This window comes from Anastrepha obliqua, chromosome 2 (genome assembly GCF_027943255.1).
Source record: "Anastrepha obliqua isolate idAnaObli1 chromosome 2, idAnaObli1_1.0, whole genome shotgun sequence".
In the NCBI taxonomy this organism is placed as follows: Eukaryota; Metazoa; Arthropoda; class Insecta; order Diptera; family Tephritidae; genus Anastrepha; species Anastrepha obliqua.
Window position 1 is genome coordinate 109,249,915 of NC_072893.1, and position 24,144 is coordinate 109,274,058.

A 24,144-nucleotide genomic window follows, 5' to 3' on the forward strand; every position below is an offset into this window, starting at 1 on the left:
CATCAGTGAACCATATTAGACTTTTTGGGTTAACCCAAGGTCCTCCAATTTCCCATTCATCACGGTCTGAGATAATTATCTCATAATTTCTATTGAAGACCCGTTTCGGAATCATGTAGTCTGTTACTGAACAGCTAATATCCCTATCCGGTATTTTTCTTAGAATACTCATATGACCAGAGTCACAGTATTCCTTATTTGACAAGATTTGCATTTTTAGTGCATTTCTAGCTGCACATTTCCATATGAATATATGCAGTGGGGATAATCCTACTATCGCTTCAATTGCAGTTGTGGGACAACTTCGCATGGCACCTGTTATAGACAAACAGGCCTGCCTTTGAAGACTTGCCAGTAATTTCTTGGCTGTTTCTTGTGTGGTTTTGGGCCACCAAACAAGGGGCACATAGGTAATGATTGGTCGAATCATCATTGTATACATCCAATGAATCATTTTGGAGTCAATACCCCATGTTCTCCCCAGGAGACTGCGACATGCCCACATGGCTCTGGTGGCTTTATCTATCACCGATTTAAGGTGAGAGTTCCAGTTTAATCTTTTATCCAGAACAACTCCTAAATATTTGACCTCATTGGAATAGTTTATATTTGTTCCTTCGACATTAATGTTTGATTCATAATGCTGGATATTGTTCTGTCGAATTTGCCAGGAATAATCACTGCAATATCGTCAGCATAGCCAATTACCTCCAAGCCTAACTCACTTAGTTTGACTAGGAGGTCGTCAATAACCAAGGACCATAATAAAGGTGACAAAACACCACCTTGGGGGCATCCTTTTAATGCTTTGACTGAGACTGATACTTCTCCTAGAGATGAGCTGATTTCTCTGCTTTCCAGCATTGCCTTTACCCACCCTATGGTCGGCTTGTCAATGTTTTTATTTTGTAATGCTCTATCAATCGAGCGATAATCTGTATTATCAAATGCACCCCCTATCTAAAAATGCGCATAAGGCGATTTCCTTAGAATAATGAGCTTTCTCTATCTTTGATACGAGAAAGTGAAGAGCTCCTTCTGTAGATTTCCCTTTATTATATGCGTATTGCGATTTATGCAAAGGTGTGTTCTTTTCTTGATTTTCTCGAATGTGAAGATCCACCAATCTTTCCATTGTTTTTAGGAGAAACGAAGTTAAACTAATAGGTCTATATGACTTTGGAAGTTCACTGGACCTCTTGCCCGTTTTTGGAATAAATATCACGTTGACCTTACGCCAAACGTTTGGTATGTACCGCGGAAAGGCATTTAATTAAAACCGGAGGTCACCAGGTATCCGGAGTTCGCATATTCACGACTAAGCATCCTCTTAGCCACGCATCCCTCGGCATATGCTGTTCCGCCTTGGATTAGGAGTCTGTCTATCTTAGCCGTCTGCGTATTTATCGATTAAAGCATTTGTTAACAAAATAACAACCTACGTCAACCAACAAATACACAGACGTTTCCAGCCGTTACCGCGTGGAGGTGATAGCTCAGGCTTCCATCAGAGAGTCAATTACGGCACGCTCCAAAAAAGCATGTTATTCCCCTTAACTCACTGATGGCTCAACGGCCATTTTATTCTATAATTTCACATGGAATTAATAAAAACATTTTTGAATCTATAAAGTACACTTCAAATGGTTTTACATTTTTAAGGCTATTAAATTTAATTAGTTCTGAAAGATCTGTTGAAATAATTTCATAACACTGCAAAATGGAATTAAATTCCTTAGTGACAAAGATTTCTAAACTTAAGTAAATTTCGTTATCGACAACATATATATATGTAAGTTACATCAAACTGTATATTAAATACGTAAAATGCTTTAAAATACAAGTCAAAAACTTGCCTAAATTCATAATGCTCGGGAACTACTATCTTCTTACCATCAATTGTTATAAAATATTGGCAAATTGTGGCTTTGTCTTGTCCAACTGCAACGATTGTGGGCTGACCAGACGTTATTTTATATTCTTCTAAGCTGTAAAAACAAATTTTTTTATTTATGCCCATTAAGAACAAAAAATTTATAGTAAATAACGTTTTCAAAAATAAAACTGTCGACAGATTTTTGGAATTTTGCTTTTTTTTGTTCGCGTCCACTGGCAGTGGATGGCAGCAACTTTAAAAAAATCAAATAAGGTATTACTTCAGACGTCCATTCTGTACAGTTTCCCAAATTAGAACCGCCACTCGCAGCAATAAAAATTTGTTCCACACTGCTTTCATATTTCCAAAACATTCCACGCAGTTGCGATAAATTTTTGTCTCGATTTTAACGTTTCTCGCAATTTCTGCTTCAGCAGATTCAGTTCGTCTTTAACTATGCAGTTTTGAAAAAAACGAAGATCTTCTTCAGAAATTACCTCGCTATCATCGCTTTCCTTCCGCGTGGTATTTCACTTTTCAAAACATGTTTCTAGAATAGTGGAAAAAATGACACTGAGAGTGAGAGAATTTTTTAATACTTTCTTGGTTTTACTTTAAAGCAAATAATACTAAAGTTCAGAGTACATTAAAATTAATTGAGAGTGAGAAAATTTTTTAATACTTTTTTGGTTTTACTTTTAAACCAATAAATTTTAAATTGAATATAATTGAAACTTAAACTGAAACCAAAATAGCTTGAAACATTAAAGAGAGCATTTTAATGTTTTTTTGGTTTTACGTTGAATCTAATAGGTATTAAATTTCAAAAACGCAACGCTCAGCACCAATTAAAGTTTTGTTTTAACCCCATTTTGGATTTAAAATAATTGCAAGAATATTTCATCGTCTTAAAATAAAACTTTTTAGAATTAAAAATCAAATTTAATTCCAAAATTGTATAAATTCAATAGCAACTGGTATTAAATATAAACCATCATTTTTTACTGTGTATAAATCAAAATATGTATTATTTTATTGGTATTAGAAAATATTTCTAAAAATCTAATCACAAACTCAAATTTTATAGAGTATTACCGTCGAAAAGGAGAAACAATTGAAAGAAGTCATGAAGATCATGGGCCTTGACAACTGGTTGCACTGGACTGCATGGTTTGTAAAATCATTTATAATGTTGGGCATTTCATCTGCGCTGATTATAATCCTGGTTAAGGTAATTTTTGAGATCCACTCAAAATTGATATTGTAATTCTTTTCAACTGTATGTATATGTATGCCCCGGTTCTTGTAGATCAAATGGTTAGCGGGTGTCGCTGTGCTCTCCTACAGCAACTGGTCCATTCTCCTCGCATTTATGCTTGTATACGCAACAGCCAGCATCTGCTTCTGTTTCATGATGGCCACGTTCTTCACAAGTGCTAGCACTGCAGCCGCTGTCACTGGTCTGGTCTGGTTCATCTCCTACCTTCCACTGTCATTCACCGATAAAGGCTATGAACAGATGTCACTGCGATCGAAGTTAGGTTGGTGTTTATTCTCTAATACAGCCATGGGATTTGGCTTCAAAGAAATACTCGGTTTTGAAGGCAATGGCGAGGGTTTGCAATGGAGCAATCTGTTCACACCAGTTTCCGTGGATTCTAATCTTACAGTCGGCTTAATTATGGTGATGATGTTAGTCGCTTCTGCACTCTATATGCTTGTCTGTTTGTATGTCGAGCAAATTATGCCTGGAGGCTTTGGTGTGCCAAAGAAGTGGAATTTTCCTTTTACTCCCAGTTTTTGGTGCGGCCATAAGGAATATGCCGGCATTGAAGATATGTCGAATAAGTCGATTGAACGCCAAACACCAAGTGCTTTTGAGATGGAACCTGCAGGAAAGCACGTTGGCTTACAGGTTAAAAATTTGAAGAAACGCTTTGGAGATAAATATGCAGTAAAAGGTTTATCAGTGAATATGTATGAAGACGAAATAACAGTGTTGCTCGGACATAATGGCGCTGGTAAAACGACCACAATTTCAATGCTAACTGGAATGTTCCCACCCACCGCTGGTACGGCAATAGTTAATGGTAGTGACATACGCACCAATATTGAGGGCGCACGCACCTCGCTCGGCATTTGTCCACAGCATAATGTGCTATTCGACGACATGAGCGTTGGCAATCACATAGTCTTTTTCAGCCGTTTGAGAGGTTTGAAAGGTAATGAAATTAAAGTTGAAGTAGATAAGTACCTGAAAATGATCGAGCTAGAGGATAAAATAAATGTGGCATCCTCGAAATTATCCGGTGGCATGAAGCGCAAACTATCGGTTTGCTGTGCTCTTTGCGGTGGCACAAAAGTGGTGCTTTGCGATGAGCCTAGCTCTGGAATGGATCCAGCAGCGAGACGCCAATTATGGGACTTGTTGCAGGCAGAGAAAATCGGACGTACTCTACTATTGACGACACACTTTATGGATGAAGCGGACATACTGGGCGATCGCATTGCTATAATGTGTGACGGTGAGCTGAAATGCCACGGTACGTCATTCTTCCTGAAGAAGAAATATGGCTCCGGTTATCACCTGATTTGTGTAAAGCAGGAAGGTTGTAACGCGGATGAAATAACTGCATTATTGAATAAATACATACCGGGTATAAGGCCTGAAGCTGATATTGGTGCTGAATTATCTTATCAGCTGCCCGATAGTTATTCAGCAAAATTCGAAGAGATGTTTAGCGATTTGGAAACAAATTCAACGAATTTGATGCTGGGCGGTTATGGTGTAGGTATTACCTCGATGGAGGAGGTATTCATGAAAGTGGGTGCTGAGAACGCGGGCAATGGCACAAAGAAGGAGCAAATGGTCATCATGAATGGAGGAAATGGTTACAATGACGAAGATATTGAATCGATGAATTGTAAGTATATATACCTAAAAATACGTGCATAAATTATAACAGTGGAAGCTCGATAATACGTAATCTCGATAAACCAAATTCGCAGTGACTCGTGCCAAGGTCGGTTTCTTGGAAAAAAACTCTATATGATATTTGGCTTGCTCCATATTTCGTATTCTTTTTTGCCGTTCACAATTGTCGAACTGCTCGTAGTTGGCGCAATGAAAAATCGTTCGCTCAACACTGAAGTGCTTCACTCATTTTTATGATGAATAGGCGAAAATAGGGATTTAAGGGGTAACACCACTGTAGAAATTTTAAAAAATTGATTTTTTTTTTATAAGCTTAAAAAATTCTTTGAACCTTTTAAAATACAGAACAAAAAGTTTTATACGTTACCGAAGTCTATTTCATAAATATTTTAAGCTTTTAACCAAGCGTTAGTGACTGCTACCTAACGACTTCTCCAAATTTCCAAACTTTAAACGCGTTTTTCTCAAAACACGTTTTCTGAAATTGGCACGCAGCATAACTCAAACAATTTTAAATATTTTTAATCAGGTTTTTCACTACGTCTGTACAATAACCTTCTTAAGAGAAGAGCGTAGGGGATTTTCGATAGATTAATTTAAACGATTGTTATAATTATTTAAGTGCCGTTTTTTTAGTCCAAAATAGAGTTTTTCCCTTCAAATGCTTGCCAATTCCACAAAAATAAATATTTTTTAAATCCCCTACGTGTTTCTCTAGCTATTCTTATCTAGATTAAGAAAAAAAATGTTTCTTTGTTCCAGATTAAAATTTGCACCCTCTGTGCTGCGTGCCGCGGAGCTCCTTCAAGAGAAACCACATTACAAAAATGTCTCCAATGCCGCCATTTTGTAAAATTTTTCGATCAAACTTTGTAGTTTTGTATTTTAGTATATAAGTAATAACTTCCCAAATCAGAGTGATTGTTTTCCCTTTCCTTCTATACAAAAAATTCTTTAAAAATCGTGTTTATTTCACGCGTGTACAGTGGTGTTACCCCTTAAACTGAAGGAAATAGAAATGTAATCAAAAATCAACCTAACGAGTTTGTGAAATTCGACGCCATTTTAAAACTAGAAAATATTGTGTTTAAAACAAGAGCCGAGCAAAGACAAAAATTACTTTTTTTAGGTATATAAAACTAGCTTTAACCCGCGGCCGCGCTCGCGTAGAAGTAGTTTTGAGGGTTTTGGGATATGTATATAAAAGAATTACAAACAATAATTTCAGAGAAAATAATTTTTTATTAATAACCATAATATTACAATACCCGGCATCCGTTGCTATGCCTCGTTGAATAAAATCAAAACCACCAATCAGAAAAATATCAAGCAAAATTATTTTTATTAATTTTCTATCTCAAACCGTTTTTGAACTTTGCATTTGGGTCATAGTTGAACAGCTCATACGGATTATGAAGTCTAGAGTGTGCTATAAATAGTGGGAAATCGGAAAAACTAAGATTTTTTAGATTAAATTTAAGCAAATATTCGATTATTAATGACAAATGAGAGTGGTGTCGCGGCCTGGGAGCTGTGGGAAGGGAGTTCCATCATAAAAACATGCCTATAACCCATGACTCAATTATACAAGGTTAAGTAAAGTTTGACAACTGATTTCGGATGCTATTATACTTAATCCATTGATGCAATTTAGAAGCAAGGGGAAAAAGGGCATAAGTTTATCCCCTTTCTGAAAATGCAGTAAAAAATTGAAAAAGGTCGTTGTAAGCCATAGAACAATTTTATGTTATTTTATAAGTGGTACTTAATTATTTATATTTTTAACTTAACTATTCCCATGGATTTGTGTCATATATGTATGTATTTTGACCATGCATCGGATTGGAATCTATATGTGCCACTTGTAAACCTACACTGAAGTAATAAATAAAACAGCTTGAGAATAGTGGAAACTCTTAACGAGGAAAAACCACTTTTATTTCGTCACGTTCGCTAATCATAGATTTGATTTTTTAACGAGATTACCCTCAAAGTTACAAGTATAAAATCTGTGTTAAAAAAAGATAAATTTATATATACGCAGAAACACAAGTAGACGCCCAAAGCATTGCATACTTTACTTACAATTATCTTATCGAATGCTCATTGTTCTCTTCTTTTGTTAAGATGCTTTATTCGAAAGTGCATCCGGCATTTAAAAAAAAATCGTTTAACATCATCGTGAAAACTCGCGTTTCCACTTTATGTGAACAATTTTTGTAAAAATGATATCCCACCGTAAAGCTCCCTGCCGTTGAGCTGGTTAAACGCTGATTCCAACATTTTAATTTTGTCCAAGAACTCGGCTTGGTTTAACTAATCCACCCTTAGAGAAAGTGTCAACCCAAGTAAATGTTGGCTCATTTCATGAACAATCGGTCAACTTTAATTTGCGTATTATGTAACCGGCAATATATTCAAGGGCATTTTCGTGTAAGCTATCAAAGTCAGCGTCCTCATTTAATGAATCGTTGGTATATTGGTTATTACTTCTACATTAAAACAAAACAACAGAAAAATTGTTGTTTTTGTTTTAAAGCGAATATAATATTTACTTAGAATATTTTCGATGTTTATCTAACACAAGAGCACTCAGAAATCTATGATGTTACTTATGTATGTATGTGTTTTAAGTTAGTTCGCAGTTGTAAAACAAATATTAGTTAGATGGGAAACGAGACAAAAGTAAAAAAATGGAGTCTCTAAAAGAGTATTTTCATTACATTAAAATGGAAATGCAGCTAGTAAACAAAAATATTTTGGAAAATTATTTCACTCTTATGCATATAAAGCCATGTTTAGTAACCTTTGGATTACGACGTGTTGCGAATTTCCTCATTTCAGTACCGTACGAACGAAAATTTACGTTTCATAACTGTTTTTACAAACTTTTATTCCTGAAATAAATGCTGACTTTTAGCATCCTTCATATGCATTAAGAGAGTAACTTGTTAAACCATTGAATTTGATATAGATTTGGCTGCCATGATATGTTAACGTCAGGAATGAGATAAACAGAAAATTTAATTTCGTATTTCGAGCATAACAATATATGTATGCCCATTTGTTACCGTAAAGACATTGCGAAAGCAGAAGTTCAGTCGATCATTTCTCCACATAAGAAAACCATTGGAGTTAGAAGAGTTAAAATTGAAAAAATTACAAATTTATTAGTTTATTGTTTAAAATTTGTCTACCTTAATATACTTGGCGTCCCTAATATTAGAGTTAGGAAAATATATTCATATAGACTAAAACTAATACATCGAAAAATTTCTATATTGCTAATATAATCCACTTTTAGTAATTGCGATGATTCGGGCAGAAATCAAAAACCTGTAAACCAAAAATCTTAAAAATTTTTAATTCATAAATAAATCACAACTTACGTGTAAATGTAGACGTAAAGCGCGAGGACTTGCTCGTGTAGGTGTTGCGCATGCATCAACGTACAGCATATTGTTCTAGACCGGGTAGGGTATCAACGTGAGGAGCCAGTTCACATAATGACCGTCACATGTCAAACACTTACTAGGTATTTGCACCATCATACACAGCACGATCAATGTCATCTATGAAATTGTCCGTAGCACCACATGTGACGATGGTAGAAATACGGGCATACTTGCCTTCGTTTCTAAAAACCAGCTCTTCAACAACCATCTTCCGCTGCGCTTGCTCGTCTGTGAAGTTCTACAAATAAAAACTTTTAAAACCAATTTATTAGCAAATATTCTAACAGAACTTACTAACTGTAGTTTATGTATTGTATGTAAGGTGGTCACTATTATATTTGCAAAAACGCTGTTCTAAAAACCTATGAATGAAAAAGTTTAATAAGAATTTATACAAATGTCTGATCTGGACTTACGTGTATGAAAATTCACCAACCGGTAGTTTTCGGCAGCAGAAAGGCGACTTCAAATAATCGACTACCACCATATATAAGACATAATCGACCTAAATAATGAAAAATGCCATTAATTTACAAAATAATTAGCTTTTATTATTATACTTACTTGAACGTTTACAAGCAGATAAATGATTTTCAACGAATAACAACAAGGCAAAGCGTCAAAGTGAAAACGATGTTGCCGACCACATAATTTGCACCAAAAGTTTAATTTTTACTACAATTTAAAAGTTTTTTCGTAAAAAATGTAGGAATATTTGTAAAGAAGCAACATGTTTTCAAATAAGGGAGCCGATTTGTCAAGAGGGAGCGAGAAAGCTGCTTACTTACCTAACCTTGTATAATTGAATCATGCCTATAACCTTCATTGGGTGAAAATATGAATGTACATATAAAAATTTTTACGTCATTTGGTGTTGTCGTTTCGTAGTGATGCGCGGACAACGTACAGACATTCACCTTTATAGTATAGATTGTAAAATTTCAGATTAAAAAATCTCTACAAATCGTATTCTTTATTTTCCTTCATCTAAATTAAAAATTGCAATAACTCGTAATTTGTCGTTGGCCCCTCATGAGTTATCGATATTCCACTGTACATGCATACATACACAAACAAAAACCAAAAATATGTACTTTATCATTTCTTTAATAGCCGATAGCATGTTTTCGGAGAACACACGGTTACTTAGAGGCAAGGATCTCTACTGCAATCAATGGCACGCAATGATACTTAAAAAGTTTCTTTATACTCTTCGCAAAAAAATTTTGTTCGTCATACAAAATTTGTTGCCCATCTTCTTTGTAGTCATAACCGTTTTGATCTCACGCAATCAAAGCACTTTCCGCCCATTACCAGCTATGACAATGAGTGTGACTCAATACCCCAAAACGTACACAATTCTTGAAGCGGCTAGTAATATAGCACCGGGCTCGCTGGAAGAACGTATTGTTGCTGAATACAAAAATATTTTTGGTTCTTATTCCACCAATCACCAGCTGCAAACTACGGGCCAACGCAATTTCACTGAATATATTTTAGATCTGGGTAAAACTGAACAAGTGCGTATCAACGCGCGCTACATGGCAGCAGCTACGGTGGAATCTGGAAAAATTACGGCTTGGTTGAACAATCAACCCTTGCACACAGCGCCACTGACAGTGAATCTTGTGCACAATGCCATGGCAAGGTAAGAACACCTGTTTAGAATGCTACCAGCTTCCGTATTATAAAATATTTTATAATTTCGTATTTTTTTAGGGCACTTATCGGTGAGGAAGCATCTATAAGCGTTACTAATGCTCCATTACCCTACTCCTTTGAAACTAAGCTGGCACAACTGAACGTTGGCACAAATGTGGGCACACAGCTGGCTACCAACGTTGGCTTCTGCATGTGCTTCGTAAGTGCCTTCTATATACTATTCCTGATTAAGGAGCGCGAAACGCGTTCAAAATTGTTGCAATTCGTGGGTGGCGTACGTGTGTGGACTTTCTGGCTGACGCAACTGCTGTGGGACTTGACTACCTATACTATAACTGCTCTGATAGTGATAATAACCATCGCTTGCTTCCAAGAAGAGGGATATGCAAACTTCTCAGACTTGAGTAAATATAACTAACAAAAACATTCTGAAAACGAATGGAAACCGAGATATTAATATTATATTTGAATTTTGTATTTCAGTTCGCTATTTCCTAATACTGTTTTTGTTCGGGTTTGCTGTTCTGCCGTTCACCTATTTGCTGTCGTTTTTATTCAAAGAGCCAGCTACAGGTTTTGCTCAAACTTCGACTATAAATATATTTACGGGTATGTATTATAAATAAAACGTAAAGCAAAATTATAGTTTACCAAGAGATAAGACTGCCCTGGTGGCATGAAAATCAAACAGTACAAAATTTTTAACGGGGTAACGTTAATTCATGGAAAAAAGGCACATTTTTATGATTTTTTTTTTGATGGCACAGTTAAAATTTATTCATCAAATCTTTTACTACATAAAACTATAGCATTTGAAGTATATTTTGTGAAATTTTCATCCAAAAATATTTAAAAATACGGCAATGGCAGAAATTATTCGGACGCATCTCAAAAAAAAGTAGTTTTGCGGTGCCCCTCATAACTCGGTGTTAAATCATCTGAAATCAAAAAACCAAAGTTATTTCGTTAGATAATCGTTTTCTCCGGGTAACGCCGAGAGGGTTTTTTGAAATTAAAAATTTTTCGATTTTTGGGAACACGTTAAAGTCAAAAACACGATTTTCGCGTAAAAAATCGGTGAATTAGTTACCGTAAAAACAAAAGTATCAACAAATTCGAAAAAAACTCTTCGGCGTTACCTTGTAAAACATCTACAGAAAAAGTGTTCAAAATTTCAAAAGGATCGGTGCCGTAGTTTCAAAGTTATGAGGGGCACCGACTTTGAAAACGTAAGTTGTGGGAACAACGCTTTAAAGTACAAATGGCGCGCGGTTGAGCCAGGTAGGTAGCAACACTTACATGGCTGTATCTTTGTAAGTTTTGCTTCGATTCATCTAAAATTTTCACAGAATATTCTTGAAAGGTTCTTCATTTAAAAAACCAAATAAAAAAAAATGCACAAAAAAAAATTTAAAAACGTTACCCCCCCCTTAAATAGATTACTAATACTAAAGCTTAAATATAATATATGGTAAACAATACTGTGAGATACATTAGTCACAATTCAAAAAGTGTATCTCCAGATTAAGTCTTGATTTGAAAGTCTCTCGTGAGTTAGAGAATATATCCAAATGTTTGTATAATTGGTTAGACTGTCTTATACAACGTGCAAGCGGTTCATTTCGACTAAAATTGGTCTTGTGATAAGGTAAATGGAACATATTGCTGAGTCTTAGGTTACGAATGGGACAATTAAAGAGTATTAGCTCCAGCAAGAAGTGACATTTGATATGATTCGTAACTATGTCTCTTAAAAACATTACCGATGTAGTTTTTCTCCGCATTTCTAAAGTTGGCAATGCTAACAAAATACATCTACTTTTATATGCAGGCAAACTGCAAGGCCAACGAAGTGACTGAATAGCAAATCGAGTGAAACGTTTTTGAACCTTCTCAATTCTTAAAGATGAACCCATATAGAATGGATCCCAAATGATGCTGCAATATTCGAGGTTTGATCTCACAAGAGAAAAATACAAATTTTTCAGCGTAGAGATATCCTGGAACGCCCTTGAATTCCTTATTATAAATCCAAGCATAGATCTAGACTTGGCAATCATAAAGTCTATATGTTTGGAAAACGACATTTTCGATGTAAATATGACCCTCAAGTCTTTCTTTTCGTAAATTTTTGTGAGGGTGGTAATCGAAATCAATTGTAACTTTTCGTCTACTGAATGACATGTGCTGGCATTTACCAGCATTAAGAGGTAAGGAGTTATCATCACACCAAGCTTGCAATCTGGCTAAGTCTTCCTGAAGTCTTATGCAGTCAGTTACGTTCTCTACCCGACTGTAAATTTTCAGGTCATCTGCATACATCAGACAACGTGATGTCTCGAAAACGTCTGAAATGTCATTAACAAACATTAAGAACAATATTGGCCCAAGATGGCTACTTTGAGGTACGCCTGAGGTAACTTTGATGGCATCAGATTTTATGTTATTTATACGAACGAATTGAGTTCTATCTGTTAGTTAAGATGCAAACCACTTGAGTAAGCTAGGATGAAGACTAAATGAACCCAGCTTTTTAAGTAGGATACTATGGCTAACTCGATCAAACGCTTTCGAAAAATCGGTGAATATGACATCGCATTGTTGGCCTGTTTCAAATTGGTTTAAGACATAATTTGTAAATAACCCTAAATTCGTAACAGTAGATCTACTCTTAACAAAGCCGTGCTGATTAGGTGATATGAGATTTGAAATTTGGAAGAAAATTAAATCATAAACTAGCTTTTCAAAGAGTTTAGGTATGCAAGAAATTTTGCAGATATGGCGATAATTTTGGACTTCCGACTTACTTCCAGACTTATGTATCGGTATGATAAGCGATTTTTTCCAATTATGTAAAAACTCACCAGAAGCTAGTGATTTATTGAAGATAATTGTTAATGGTTTTGCTAGCGATGTAGCACAGTTTTTCAATAATATAGGAGGGAAGCCATCTTCTCCAGGAGTTGGGTCATTTGCCAAGGCCGATAGGCTCCTGAGTACATCATTAGATGAGAGCTGGAAACCTTTATTTGTTCGTGAGCTGTTAAAAGAGGTATCTTCTATTCCGGTGTCGGATTGACGAACATAAACAGATCGAAAAAAATCTGCAAAAAGATTACTAATTTTTTGAATGTCCGACAACGTTTCCCCCAAATAATGCACTTTTTCTGCAATTCCAGTAGTTTTCTTTTTACCGTTAATGAACTGCCAAAAAGATTTACAATTTTCTTTGATACCACTCTCTACTTTAGAAATGTAGTTCTGATATAAAAATTTGTTCAGAACATCGAATTCTTTTTGCAAACGATTGTACGCTTCATAAAGTTTTGCGTTATTTTTAGATTTGCCAGGCCGGTTTGGACTGATTTTTTGCAGACACTATTGGAACAAACATATGAATTGCCCTTTCTAGTCTTCCTACGAAATCATCATACATCTGTGATAGTACGGGTTTGTTTAAGACAGTTTCCCAATCTACCAAATCCAATGACCGCGATATCTGGTTGAAATTGGCTTTATAGAAGTTATAATTTATGCAGTTATTAATAACTGATTTGATATAGCTTATATGATTAAAACGTACACATAACGCTTTATGGTGTATGGAGTTAGGAAGAGGGGGTGAAGAGAGGGACTCGACATCGGACTTTAGATCATTGCTTATGAATACTAAATCAAGTAAGCGATTCATATCATTGTGTACTCTGTTAAGGGGTAACACCACTGTACACGCGTAAAATAAACACGATTTTTAAAGAATTTTTTTGTATAGAAGGAAAGGGGAAACAATCACTCTGATTTGGGAAGTTATTACTTATATACTAAAATACAAAACTACAAAGTTTGATCGAAAAATTCTACAAAATGGCGGCATTGGAGACATTTTTGTAATGTGGTTTCTCTTGAAGGAGCTTCGCGGCACGCAGCACAGAGGGTGCAAATTTTAATCTGGAACAAAGAAACATTTTTTTTCTTAATCTAGATAAGAATAGCTAGAGAAACACGCAGGGGATTTAAAAAATATTTATTTTTGTGGAATTAGCAAGCATTTGAAGGAAAAACCTCTATTTTGGACTAAAAAAACGGCACTTAAATAATTATAACAATCGTTTAAATTAATCTATCGAAAATCCCCTACGCTCTTCTCTTAAGAAGGTTATTATACAGACGTAGTGAAAAACCTGATTAAAAATATTTAAAATTGTTTGAGTTATGCTGCGTGCCAATTTCAGAAAACGTGTTTTGAGAAAAACGCGTTTAAAGTTTGGAAATTTGAAGAAGTCGTTAGGTAGCACTCACTAACGCTTGGTTAAAAGCTTAAAATATTTATGAAATAGACTTCGGTAACGTATACAACTTTTTGTTCTGTATTTTAAAAGGTTCAAAGAATTTTTTAAGCTTATAAAAAAAAAATCAATTTTTTGAAATTTCTACACCCCTTAATCTGGCAGAGGTTATATTCGGCAAAAGTGTCAAGCACCTCACATTCACTCTCGCTTGATACTCCATATGGTACTAATTTCTTAGCATCATCGTCGAAACACCAATTAACATTGGGTAAGTTAAAGTCACCCAAAATAATTATGTGTTGACCGCCAGTTAGACTATCCAGTATTGTACAACAATTAATTACATGCTTTTTATATAATTCAATTGGGCTTGAAGGCGGTATATAACTTACACTAATGTATAATTCATTCGATTTTCCTAAATTAATTTTAATTATTATTTGATCAACATCAAAATATCCGTTGTCGGAACTCATACTTGGTGACAAAGTGATTTGTGTACTGGGTAGCCTCGAACTTACAGCAACAAGTACGCCACCACCTTTAGAGAGACCAGTAGTGCGGGAGCATCTGTCTTTACGAAATACGTTATACAGTTGACAGTCAAATATTTCTGCTGTATAATGGCATTCAGAAAGCCAAGTCTCTGTTAAAACTATGATATCATAGACAGATGAAGAGGAGAAAAACAACAATGGTAGCATTTTAGTTCTTATGCTGCCAGCATTCTGATAATACAGTAGAAAGTCTGCCGTATTTGATAACTTATTAACGTCGGTACACGCTAGGTGTGCGGCGGTTTCGCGGTAAATTATTAGAGATAGAGCTAAGGCGAATCTATTCAAGGTGGTGGCATTGGAGCAATAACAGTTTTTAAATTAGAGCCGTCAAGGGAAAGAGAATAGAATAAAAATGAATGACCAATAGATAAAATTAATTTGTTGCGCATTAACAACATCAAAGACTTTCCATAATTCTTTTTTACTGACATTTCTAAAATAAAGACGAATGGATGAAAAGGAAATTAACTACTGATGCTTTCCATTTCAATTCAACCGGGCTATTCGGGTCATGTTCTTCGATTTCGATGTAACTCAAATATGTTGCTCTCTGGTCAAAATAATGAGACACGTATTTTTTTGTTCGCCCGAAAAAATTTTTTTTCAAGCTTTATCGGCAATTTTGTTTTTCGGCTCAAACTCGATTTTTTTAATTATATAAGAAAAATTTTTTTTTAAATGCCCATAACTTAGTCAAATATGAACCGATTTTAATAATTCTGGGTTCAAAATGATCGTAATTACTTACACGAGCGACTTCATGTAGAAACAATTGCAGAAAAGTAGTTGAAAATTTTTTATTTAGCAAAAAAGAAAAAAAATTGAAATTTTTTCGAAATTTAATATTTCCAAAAGTGTATTTTTTTTTTTAAACTTTTTCCAAATCAAGAGGACACCTCAAACTTCAATTATGCTGAATGCCCAGTAGCTAAAATGAGTTGTTATTGAGTAATGAATTTTTGAGTAAAAAACCTGTTTCGCACTTTTTGTTTTTTGCAAAATAAAAAATTTTCAACTACCTTTACGCAACTGTTTCTACATGAAATCGCTTGTGTAAGTAATTACGATCATTTTGAACCCAAGATTATTAAAATCGGTTCATTTTTAATTAAGTTATGGGCATTTAAAAAAATTTTTTCTTATATTACAATATTAAAAAAAAATCGAGTTTGAGCCGAAAAACAAAATTGCCGATAACTCTTGAAAAAAATTGTTTTCGGGCAAATAAAAAAATACGTGTCTCATCGAAATCGAAGAACAAGACCCGAATAGCCCGGTTGAATTGAAATGGAAAGCATCTTCTCTAATCACACCACCGCCTTGGATAGAACTTTTTCACATTTATTTACATTTAGTTAGAGCTGTTAAACTTAGATGACGATTAGTAATCGAAACGACTAAATATTGATTGAACTAATTCATTTTCATACACCAGTAATTAGTAATTGAGTAAATTAGAAATAATCCAAAAACATGATTTTTTATCATTAACAAAACAAAAAACAATAAAAAAAACAAAAAGAATTAAAAAAAATAATAAAAATCGAATTATACAATACAAATATGATTATTTAGAAATTGTAAAAAATAATTAGATTATTAATTGGACTAATATAATTAAATTATTTATTTTTTTATTTATGCCAGTGTCAAAGTAGCTAAATTTGCAACTTTATGTTACTCGTTATTTATGGGGTGTAATATTGTGCTTGATTTATTGGTTCTCTTGAATAGATGCACTCAGTTGTCCTACGCTATTTGCGCACCAAAGCGTGAAAAGGGATAATTTTTAAGCACTTATTGTGTTTGGTCGAAAACGTCTTATTTCTAATGGATTTTTTCAGTAAGAGCGCTTCAACTTTTGAACTTTTTTGAATAAAACACAAACGGTTTGACTTTTTAACAATTTTTTTTTTTATTATCGAGTTTGAACATATACATTTAAGTATGAAATTCGATTTCTTTTGCATGACCACAGCGTGCACGTTTTACGAAGTCCAATCGTTGAACCCAATTTTCGACCACTCTTTTGCATAAATCGGCCGAAATTCCAGCAATTTCGCGTTCAATATTGGCTCTGAGCTCACAAATCGTCGCCGGCTTGTTACTGTAGACCAATGACTTCACATAACCCCAAAACGGGCCGGCTTGTTAAATGGACCGTAAAATGGCCGTAATGCTCTTAAAGTAGCAGAAACAGAACGATTATTTTCATAAAAAATTTGCACGATTTGCAATCGTTGCTCAAGTGTGTAGCGTTCCATGATGAAATGTATACTAATAAAGTTTACAAATGACAAGCGAAAAATAAAAAATATTGCGTCGTTCGCCCTCCCTATCGGAAAAAAGTTGAAGCGCACCTATTGAATAACCCTATGTGTAATAAAATGGGAAATCAGAAAGGTTTAACAGCTCGTGAAAAAGAACAAATCGATATCTTGACCTCAGAAGGACTTTTAAATTGTCAAAAGACTGGTTGAAGTCCAAATGTTGTGGATATTTACGTGAAACAAGGTGCCTCCTATGGTAAGAGCTACTAAGGCAGAACTGCGATGACTTTAACATCGAAAGAAACCCCCAAAATCCTTAGAATCGCATCAAATTCCACCCTTTCGACAAAAATTCAAAAAAAGGCAAATGTTACAGCCAGAAAACCCAGTGTTCGAAGGGTTATTTTAAAAGCGCCACATCTGAAGCATATAAAATTACAAAAGTATTCTTTAGTTACGAAAAGAAGTTCAATTTGGATGGAGGATGCAAACAATTACTATTTCCATGACTTAAAAAAGGAGGAAAGGTACTTGAGTGGTGAAGGTGGCATGGGTATAGACTACATGATAGGTATGTGGTAGACTACAAAATGACGGGAATTAGCTATAAAGCTCTGTTTGAATCATCTTTACCCGAGATTCATGAAACTTTGGACCTATTAATTGGATCTTTGAACAGGACGGCAGAGAGAACGTAGGTTCGACTCTCGATGAAATACCAAAATTAAGAAAAATCTTTTTTTTTAATAGCGGTCGCCCCTCGGCAGGCAATGGCAAACCTCCGAGTGTATTTCTTCCATGAAAAAGCTCCTCATAAAAAATATCTGCCGTGCGGAGTCGGCTTGAAACTGTAGGTCCCTCCATTTGTGGAACAACATCAAGACGCACACCACAAATAGGAGGAGGAGCTCGGCCAAACACCCAAAGAGGGTGTACGCGCCAATTATATATATATGTATATAAGTAAATAAAGTTCTCTTTTCAGTTTGATAAATTAACCACAGGGTGGCGTAACCTTTCAAAAAAGAATTGTATACAAGCAGCAGCACATTAAACAGTTTTCCCATATCATATCACTTTAAAAAAAAATTGAATTAATTAATCAAAAAAATGTACACCACCTGTGTATAATCGGTTTAAAAAGATGTGCACCTAGCTTTAGCCCAAACTGTTTGAGTTATGGTGCGCAACATTTTGAAAAATGTGGTTTCGAGAAAAACGCAGAAGAAGATGAAAAAGCTCTTTGAGCTCTCCTGCGGCGTTGCTTTCAAATAATCATAACATCTCTGAGTACAATGTGCAACAGCCAAAAAAGAACACAAATGTGGTATAGCAATTATGAATGTGGAAGAGCCGTAGAATAGTAGCCTCATCTGCCTAAACTTCACAGTTTTTTTCAGTGTATTGAAGTTTCCTAATCTCAAGTTTATGTAAATTAAAAAAAAATCGTTTAAAATTAAATTTGCTACTTAACTGTATTTAAGAATCTATAATAAAATTTAATGGCGCACATATTCGTCCAATATTTCGTAACCGCCTTATCATGTTAAACTTATTTTTGAAAATCTGTAAAATATTGAGTTTGTTCAATCGATGGATGCTTAAAATGTTACTTAAAAATATTCCCCGAAAAATTTCAGTAGTGGTCTTCTAAAACTAAATTGAGACAAAATTAGAAAACCTTGAATGCACTGCAAACAAAATTGTTACGTGGTGGTCCTATATTCCACAGTTCTTCCTCTTCGATAATTGCATACCGCGTTCTTGTCTACCTCTTTACCCCACTTTGTCGCACGCTGTTATTTATATATTTTTATCGGAAATATTTTAAGACATTCCTAAGAAAATTTTCTATAAAATTAATAAATTTTTAAATATTAATGTCTTACCCCTTAAACATAAAGAATTTGAAGCAGATATACACATGTACAAATACATATACACGTCTTAGATAAATACATATTATAGGTATACGAAAATAAATCGTTGGTGAAAGGTATCGGTTGTTTTTTTAGTTGCATATGAAATATCGATATCGATAACTATGGTTTGACACCTGATAATAGCAAACTGTATTAACATTTTTGTTCAGTAATGTTTGGCAATCTGGCTGGCAAAGCGATTGCAGCGAAAGCAGCGACACGCATGAATGCTATATCGAAATGGAATAAGTATCTTGGCCATTCGGGCATACTGAACAGGAACACTGTTATCTCTTCCGACATAGACTATCATGTAAGTCTTCCATCACCACCCTTGCTATTCTCCTGTTCACTCCCAACTAGGGAAGAATGGAAGACAAATCTAACCGAAATCGATGGCCCTCTGACTATATATACAGATGGTTCAAAACAAGGCGGCAAAGTGGGATTTGGAATCTTTTCCAATTCCCCTCACATCAATCTATCATTTAAATTACCCGACTACTGTAGCGTATTCCAAGCGGAAGTATGCGCTATCTGGTATGCTGCGAAAACTCTCTTAGAAAATAGAATATCACTAGAGAATATCCGCTTTTTCACCGACAGTCAAGCGGCCGTTCGAGTACTCAGCTCCTCTTATACCCACTCAGATGTGGTTCGATCCTGTCTCTTATCTCTTAACGAGATAAGTGTTCAGAATTCTGTCCAAGTTATCTGGATACCGGGTCACAGTGGATTCGAAGGTAACTGCAAAGCTGATGAGCTCGCAAGAACTGGAGCTGCGCAATCAAATGTTAGTAACTTACCCGCAATCCACATTCCGCTCTCAACATGTAAAATGCTCATTGATCGAGAACTTCACAGCATTGCTGATGGGAGGTGGCGAATAGAAACTACTTGCGTTACGACCAGACAAATCTGGCTATCCTACAATCTGAAACAGACAAAAACCATTATAAGTCTTTCGAAACACGAACTAAGGTATATAATATCTCTTATCACCGGCCACTGCCTGTTGGGCACTCACGCACGTCGGCTCAGGGTTCCTCAAAACGACCTGTGCAGATACTGCGAGGACGAAAATGAGGAAGTATCGAGCAGATATTTGCTGTGCAGTTGTCCCGGTCTAGCCAGAAGTCGACTCGCTCTTCTTGGCGCTCCAACAATTGACAATCTTTCAGTACTCTCGAACCTGAAAATCGAATCTCTCATCAAATTCTCGAAACGAATTAATATCTTTGACCAAAATCTACAATAAAAATCTCGGTTAGGTGGGGAAATCATATAACATAATGAGCTCCAGGGCAACACAACGGACCCAACTTGCGGTCTATGTGGCACTCCGATGCGGGGTCACCCTTAAACCAACCAACCAACCAAGGTTTGGCAAGTCGTCATGAATCGTTTAATGCCAAAACAACGCTTCCAAATTATAGAAATATCCTTAAAAAACAATAAATCTGTTCGCGAAGTTCATAGAGCACCGGCGACACCATCGCTCCTTATTTCTTCCGAAATGGGGAAGAAACAGCCATTACGGTGAGTGGCGAGCGCTATTGTGCCATGTTGACAGAATTTTTGTTTAAAAAAATTAACCAGTTAAACATCGAGGACATTTGGCTCCAATGAGATGACGCAACTTGACATACAGCGCCCTTAACAATCGATTTATTTGACTTATCGAATGGACCATGTAACTCGGAAATATGAACGATATCATATTTAAAAAATAAATGTTATGAAATTATATACAGTACTATCTCGATAATCCGGACACCCTTAATGTTAGGGGTCGTCCGGATTATGGGGGTGCCCGGATTATAGATGATTTTTTTTTTCAACTAAACGTTGTTTTTTAGAAATGAACATAACGCAATTCAGATATATGTATGTAATATACATAAATAGTTTTATTAAATACAGTACAATCATACTTACATAATAATATGTACAACATCTGTACATAATCAAACATTTTTTTTATTTAGTATGTACTATTTCAAAAAAATTATTAATTTTGGTCTGCTGCGAGTTCGCCAGCAACATTTTATCTGCAGTTTCTTTAAATCGTCTTAAAACTAAAATATCCATAGCCGAAGCGTCAATTTGTTCTGCCCATTGTATAGCCTTGGAAAAAATATTTTTTGCTTCACCGCTACTTATAGTATTTACCGCTTCAACTATGGTGCAATCAGAATCAGCTTCTTCTATATTATTATTTTCCACCACAGACTGTACAATTTCCTGATCAGAAAAATCGTAGTCGAATTCATCTATTCCTTTCGCCCAATTATTTATGAATTCAATGTCATTCTGTGAGTCTGGATTAATTGATGTGATGATAGTTTGAATTTCATTCAAATCTGGATTATTGACTGTAAGTTGAGCCAGAGGTATCGAATCTTCCTCGGCCCATTCTTCGCTGTGACTCCCCAACAACTCCTTCCAACTGTATACAATATTTTGTTGTGATATACCTAACCACGCATTGTTTAAAAATGTAATGCGAAATGCAGCGTAAAGTTTTTTAATGCAATTCCAAGATCTGTATTGTCCGTAATGAGATGATTTAAAAGCTGTTTTCGGTAAGTGACTTTTATATTTTGAACTAAATCTTGATGTAACGGCTGTATGACTGCTTTGCAATTAGGTGGAAGAAACACAATTCGGAAATTCGGATCCGTCCCAAGATCTTCCAAACCTACGTGGCATGGCGCATTGTCAACTAGTAAAATAGCCTTTAACGGTCTATTATTATCTTTTAAAAACTTTTTTACGTTTGGTATAAAATGTTTTCTGTACCATTCTGTAAATAAATATGTCGACATCCAACCTTTTTTACTTGCATTATAAATTACAGGCAGATCAAAATTTTTAAATGATCGTGGATTAACTGATTTGCCTATTACCAACAATGGTAACTTATGTGTGCCAGAAGCGTTACAACAAGGCATAAAAGTTATACGATCTTTCGAAATTTTTCTACCGGATGCGGATTTTTCGTGCGAGTGCACCATTGTTGTTGTAGGAATAACTTTTCAAAAAGCTGCAGATTCATCTGCATTATAAATCTGCTCATTGTCTAGCTCCATTTCTTCAATGATATTTTTAAGTTTCTGCCTAAACGGTTCTACTGCAGAGACATCACTGCTAACTTTTTCACCACACATTTTTAATTTTCTTATGCCATGTCGTGCTTTAAACTTTTCGATCCAACCTAGACTTGCTGTAAAATCGTTTTTGCCAGTTATTTGATTGTAGAAATATTTTGCTTTGGTTTGAATCATTTCGGTTGATATAGGAATATGCTGGTGCCTCTGTTGGATAACCAAGTCATTAAGGCCTCCTCCTTATCAGCATGTTCTCCAAGCTTCATAGTCTGCCTTTTTTCTGAAAAGTGTCACTAAGTTAATTAATTGTAAACTAAATTTAATTAAATGTTCACTAACCAGGTTTCTGTTCACATTTAGTCGCGAATTTTCTAATGGCATCACGTTTCTTTTTTATGTCAAAAACAGTAGATTTGTTGACACCAAATTCTGTTTCAAACCATCTTAATGATTTTCCTTTATCAAGGAGATCTAAAATTTCACATTTTTTCTGAAGAGTGAGGGTTTTATGAGCCCTTTTATTAAATTTTCCACTGCTCATAATAATAATGTCCACTCAATTCAGTTTGTCACTAAAGAATAAACACAACGCGTGATTTATGCTGTTGCATTTCGTATACATATATTGTTGTTAAAGTACAGCTATTTTACGAGAAACTCACAAAGCAAACTAAAAATTAAAATACATATCGCACCCTAAATACAAAAGGGTCACAACTCAAAATACTAAGATTTTCAGTAGAGACGAAAAACGTTTTATGTAAAAATTATTGTAATATTTAAAGAAAATATTGTTCCATCGTGAAAATATACAACATTGAAGAAGGTTCTACTATATTTTTTTAATTTTATATTAAGTTTGCGAAAATAAAACAAAATTTTTAACTGAAATTTTGTCGATTAACTAGTGATATTATCTTAAGTTGTGCCTTTTTAACTGATAAATGTTTTAATTTTATAAGTTTCCTAACCTAATTGAACTCACTTTTCACAACTAAAGAGGCACAATGCAAAATAATATACCACGAAATTTATCACTTTTTACAGTTATAGAGGCAGAACTCAAAATAAAACTCTTTATGTGTAATAAAAGTAATCAGCTGTTCTTGAGCCCATTAACGCAACTCAAAATAATTCTCTTTAGTTGATCGTGCAAAAGCAACACACTTGACATAAAAATAGACATAACTGTATTTTTCCAGTTAAAGAAGATAGTTATGTGAACGAAATATTTGCAGCAGTTAGAAATGTGTACTTTGAATTAATTTATGCAAAAAACTCAGTTTTGGAAATTTTTGAGTTGTGACCCTTTTGTATTTAGGGTGTGATATGTATGTACATATTGCGAAGCAAATTTGAAAAATGTCCGGATTATAGAGTAAAAAATGTTAAACTGTCCGAATTATAGCAGTTGTCCGGATTATAGATGTGACCGGACTACCGCGTGTCCGGATTATCGAAATAGTACTGTACCAGATTATAATAAAAAATTAATTTCAACAATGTTTCTGTTTTGTATTATCATTTTAAGTTCTCTAACTCTTAAAAAGACACCCTTTACAAAGAAAGGCAGCAGCCATTACCGTTTTCCGAAACTCGCCTTTATGCAAATTTAAAAAAATTCAATATTTTCCATCAATTTTTAGAGAACTAACAATTTTCTAGTGTAACTGCATTAAAGGCTCGTTGGAAATACCATATAAAGAACATTTGACTGTACTTCCGTTTCTTTTTGCTAGAGATTATAATTTTTTTAGTGGTAATTATAGGCTAATGTCTGGAGAATTTCTTTTTCTGCAATTTTTTACATTCGAATGTTTGTATAATTTTTACATATGTTTCATCTATCTATATATATAAAATTCAAATTATGTATGTAGCTATAGATCGACTTGCGTCCTAAACGCATAAACCGATCGTAACCAAATTTGAAACATGAACTGGATACCTTACCGGGATGGTCATAGGCTAAAAAATATTTTGATATATATAGGGGGCGTGGCACCTCCCATACAAATGGAGTTTTTAACAGTCCGTATTTCTGAAAGTATTTACATTAGACCAC

The 24,144-nt window shown here is 34.8% G+C and overlaps 1 protein-coding gene across 1 annotated transcript in view; it reads left to right on the forward strand.

The window, feature by feature from the left end:
- LOC129239035 (phospholipid-transporting ATPase ABCA3) overlaps positions 1-24,144 on the forward strand; it is a 62,474-nt gene that overhangs the window by 30,575 nt on the left and 7,755 nt on the right. The window contains exons 5-9 of the mRNA XM_054874305.1: positions 2,964-3,107; positions 3,186-4,800; positions 9,380-9,914; positions 9,986-10,332; positions 10,412-10,537. Coding sequence (XP_054730280.1) covers positions 2,964-3,107; positions 3,186-4,800; positions 9,380-9,914; positions 9,986-10,332; positions 10,412-10,537 — 2,767 coding nt within the window. The remainder of the gene's footprint in view (positions 1-2,963; positions 3,108-3,185; positions 4,801-9,379; positions 9,915-9,985; positions 10,333-10,411; positions 10,538-24,144) is intronic.